We start from the raw sequence: 4,118 nt of genomic DNA, 5'->3' as shown, positions 1-4,118 counted from the left end.
CGCTCAGCCAGTGAGCGCTGTGAGCGCACTGGTCGTCCCTATATAGGATCCGAACCCGTGGCGGGAGCGCTACTGCGCTCCCAGCGCCACACTCTCCCGAGTGCGCCACAGGCTTGGCCCGCAATTCTTTTTTTTTTTTTTCTTTTTGTCTTTTTTCGTGACCGGCAACGGGATCGCAACCCTCGGTGTCGCGCCCGCACCTCGCTGAGCCAGTGAGCGGCAGGTCTGTATGTGGGATCCGAACCCTTGGCGGGAGCGCAGCCCTGTAGCAGTGCGCCACCGGGCCGGCCCCCCTCAATTCTTTTTTTTAAAAAATCTTTTCAGATGTTTGGAAGAATGGTTTTGTTTTATTTCAGCTTCTCTACAGTTAATGGATTTTTTAGTGCCAAATGTGTATAAAGTGAAGGAGAAATCTATTCAAGGAGTACCTAGAGCAGAAACTTAACCTGAAGTAGCAAGGTTTTAAGTATGTTCAATAAACTGATCCATTAGTTATTTTGTTTATCCATCTCTCCTTCCTTCCTTACATGCATGTAGAAAGGCAGTTGCAGTTTGAGAACACTATTTAGAATAAGTTCAGCTGAGTACAAATTGACTCATTTGATTTTATTTATTGTCTTTTGTCATCTCTAGCTGCATATCCCCATCGTTTGAATCTCTTTTACCTTGCCAATGATGTCATACAGAATTGTAAAAGGAAAAATGCAATCATTTTCCGTGAATCGTTTGCTGACGTCCTTCCTGAAGCAGCTGCTCTAGTAAAGTAAGTAAATTCTTATTTCCCTTTGGGATCTAAGCTTAGAAATTTTAGAATTTTAGTTTCCCTTTTTACCCATTAGTAAGAACTGTAACAGTTGCACTTGCTTGAAGATCCAAGGATATTTTGCCCAAATGGTTCATTATAACTTTCCTGCTAATACAGTTGTCCCTCAGTCTCTGTTGGGGATTGATTTCAGGAGTCCCTTGGATACCAAAATTTGAGGATGCTCAAGTCCCGAAGTCAGTCCTGCAGAATGCCTGATATGAAAAGTAGGCCCTCTGTATCCAGGGGTTCCCCATCCCTTGAATGAATGCTGTATTTTCAATCCTCAGTTGATTATATCTGTGGATGCAGAACCTACAGATACAGAGTGCCAGTTGTACACACATTTTTCTTTTAAAAACACTTTCTTCCCTTTTCAGAAGCTGGTCTCTTCTGTCCTAACTTAACCACATAACATCTCCTGGTCATACTCTCTGGATGTGCTTCTGAGTATTGCTTCTGTTTTTGTTTTTTTAAAAACACATTTTGTTTTTTCTTTCAGAGTCTTTCTGAAGTCTTTCCCCCTCCATGAACTCTGTGTGGTTAAAGAGAAATGAAAATACTTATTCCCAATTCCATATTGATTTACTTCATTCTTAGTGAATTTCTAGCCAGTGTTTCCTACAGTGTATTCCTATGAAATGGTCAGAAAAAGAAGGGTTTCATGCTCAAATAAGTTTGGAGAGTAATCCATACTGCCTTTCCTCTCCTGAAGATTCAGAGTGCACATTATCATATTAATAATTTTTCTTTTGGGAGCTTTATAATGCTAAAATGTTTTAAACAGCATTTTCTAAACTTTGACTGTGGACCCTTCTTTTTGACTACCTATTAAACATCCCAACACATTTGGGGAATTCTGGTTTATCTAGCACAAACTTATATTTGATCTTATTTTTGCCCCATATTAATAATGTTTTCTTTGTGTTGTATCCATATTTGTAAGTTGTTTGTTTTTTTTTGTACAAGACACACATTCCAAGATAAACAATTATATGGAGCAATCATAATTGCTAAATACTTTCTTAAATTATGTATTTAATAGCATTGACCCATTTATTAGTATTAACCCAGTCAGAACTGAATGATCCTTTTCTCCTTTGTTTGGATTGCTAACTTGAAATGTCTACTTCGCTGTTACAAAAGATTAAAATATGGTCCTACTTGGATGCACTAAGTAATAAATATTTATACACATGTCAGAAGTACAGAAAATAATAACACCACCACCTATCATTTGTTGAATACTCATAAATGACCAAATATCATACAAGGTGCTTTTATCATTTAATTCTGAGAACAACTTTGTATACTGGGTACTACTGTTTTCCTTTTTTTTTTTTTTTTTTTTTTTGTCTTTTGTCTTTTGTCTTTTTCCGTGTCCGGCAATGGATCACAACCCTCAGTGTTGCCCCCATACCGGACCGGGGACCAGCAACGGGACCGCAACCCTCGGTGTTGCTCCCGCGCCTCGCTCAGCCAGTGAGCGGGAACCGGTCTGTATGTGGGATCCGAACCCTTGGGCGGGAGCGCCGCCGCGCTTCCCAAGCGGCGCACTTATCCAGTGCGCCACCGGGTCGGCCCCATGTTTTCCTTATTTTAAGGAAGAGGAAACTGTGACTTAGAGAGTTACTTAAGTAGCTTGCCTAAGCTCTCACAGCTACCTGTGGGTGGGTAGCTGGGATTCCTACCCCAGGCTTTCCAGACCCCAAAACCTATGTTCTTTGTCACTTAACCACTAATCTGTGCTGCCTCTTTACATATATAAACCCAATGTAATTTTGAGTAAGAAAAACAGTATGCTGGATGATCTCTGCTTAGAATTTCTGCTGTAAATAGCACTGTAGTCTCTTTAAAACTTTAGCCTGGTGTTTCCTAGACTTTTGGATTTTATGGCCTAGTTCATGAATTAATATTGGTTTGTCAACTTTTTTTTTTTAAAACCATGTAAAGATATTTTATTTTTGTCCTTTTTGAGACTGGCCACACGGCGCTCAGCCAGTGAGTGCTGTGAGCGCACCGGTCATCCCTATATAGGATCCGAACCCGCGGTGGGAGCGCTGCTGCGCTCCCAGCGCCACACTCTCCCGAGTGCACCAGGGGCTCGGCCCATGTAAAGATATTTTAAAAAATAACTACTTTGTATTACTACCACTATGTCACAGAAAAAAGTGGGGAGGACATAATCTGGGAATAAAGTATAGTCCTTTAAATTAAAATTTTAAGCTCTAAAAATTTTCTTAATGAAAGATGTCTTTAGAAACCTGTAGTAAACATCAGACTTAATGGTGAAACAATAAAAGATTACAAGACAAAAGCCCCCTATCATCGTTACAATTCATCATTATGCTGGAGGTACCATTTATTTAGAAATTAATGGATTTATTTATTTATTTATTTTTGTCCTTTTTGAGACTGGCTGCACCACGCTCAGCCAGTGAGTGCTGTGAGCGCACTGGCCATCCCTATATAGGATCCGAACCCGCAGCGGGAGCGCTGCTGCACTCCCAGCGCCACACTCTCCCGAGTGCGCCACAGGCTCGGCCCGAAATTAATGGATTTATAAAATACATTTAAGAAAGAAGAATCAGAATTGTCATTATTTGTAGGTAACATAAGTACCTACATCAGGTGGGCAACCCTTCTCTGCAAAGGGTCTCTAGATAAGTATTTTAGGCTTTTTGAGTAGAGTCACAGCTACTTAACTCTACCATTCTAATGGGAAAGCACCATAGACAATACAGAAACAGATAGGTGTGGCTGTGTTCCAAAAAGACTTTATTTACAAAAATAGACAGCGGGCCAGATTTGGCCTGAGGTAGCCTAGCCAATATAGAAAATTCAAGAGAGTCAACTAAGAGAATTCAGCTGAATAGCCAGATTCACATTGAACATACAAAATCAGTAGCTTTCCCATATATGCTAGCAGTAACTAATTTTAAAATACAGTTAGGAAAAAAGGTTTCTTTTATATAACAAAAAGTGCTTCCCTCCCAATAAAAGAAACTCCACCCAAGAATAGGTGTAAGAAGAAGTATATAAGTATACAAAGAAAATTTTTAAACTTTAAAGGATATTAAAGAAGACCTGGATAAATGAAGAGGTACATGATGGTACTTCAGAAAGTTAATGGAATAAAATTAAAAGATAATGTGAATCTTTCCATGAACTTTTTGAAGATCCCATATATATATATATATATATATATATATATATATATGAGAAAATATTTGGTATTGTTAAGAATATGTTTTCTTTTCCAATATGTGATCTATAAATTCTTTTTTTTTTTTTTTTTTTTTTTTTTTTTTTTTTT

The 4,118-nt window shown here is 38.7% G+C and overlaps 1 protein-coding gene across 1 annotated transcript in view; it reads left to right on the top strand.

Annotated features, from left to right (window-relative positions):
* RPRD2 (regulation of nuclear pre-mRNA domain containing 2) overlaps window positions 1-4,118 on the top strand; it is a 97,527-nt gene that overhangs the window by 54,319 nt on the left and 39,090 nt on the right. Inside the window, exon 2 of the mRNA XM_008584894.1 lies at window positions 634-763. Coding sequence (XP_008583116.1) covers window positions 634-763 — 130 coding nt within the window. The remainder of the gene's footprint in view (window positions 1-633; window positions 764-4,118) is intronic.

Source organism: Galeopterus variegatus, unplaced genomic scaffold, assembly GCF_000696425.1.
Source record: "Galeopterus variegatus unplaced genomic scaffold, G_variegatus-3.0.2 Scaffold103, whole genome shotgun sequence".
NCBI lineage: Eukaryota > Metazoa > Chordata > Mammalia > Dermoptera > Cynocephalidae > Galeopterus > Galeopterus variegatus.
The sequence above is the reverse complement of the archived record's forward strand: the minus strand, read 5'-3'. Positions and strand labels throughout refer to the sequence as shown.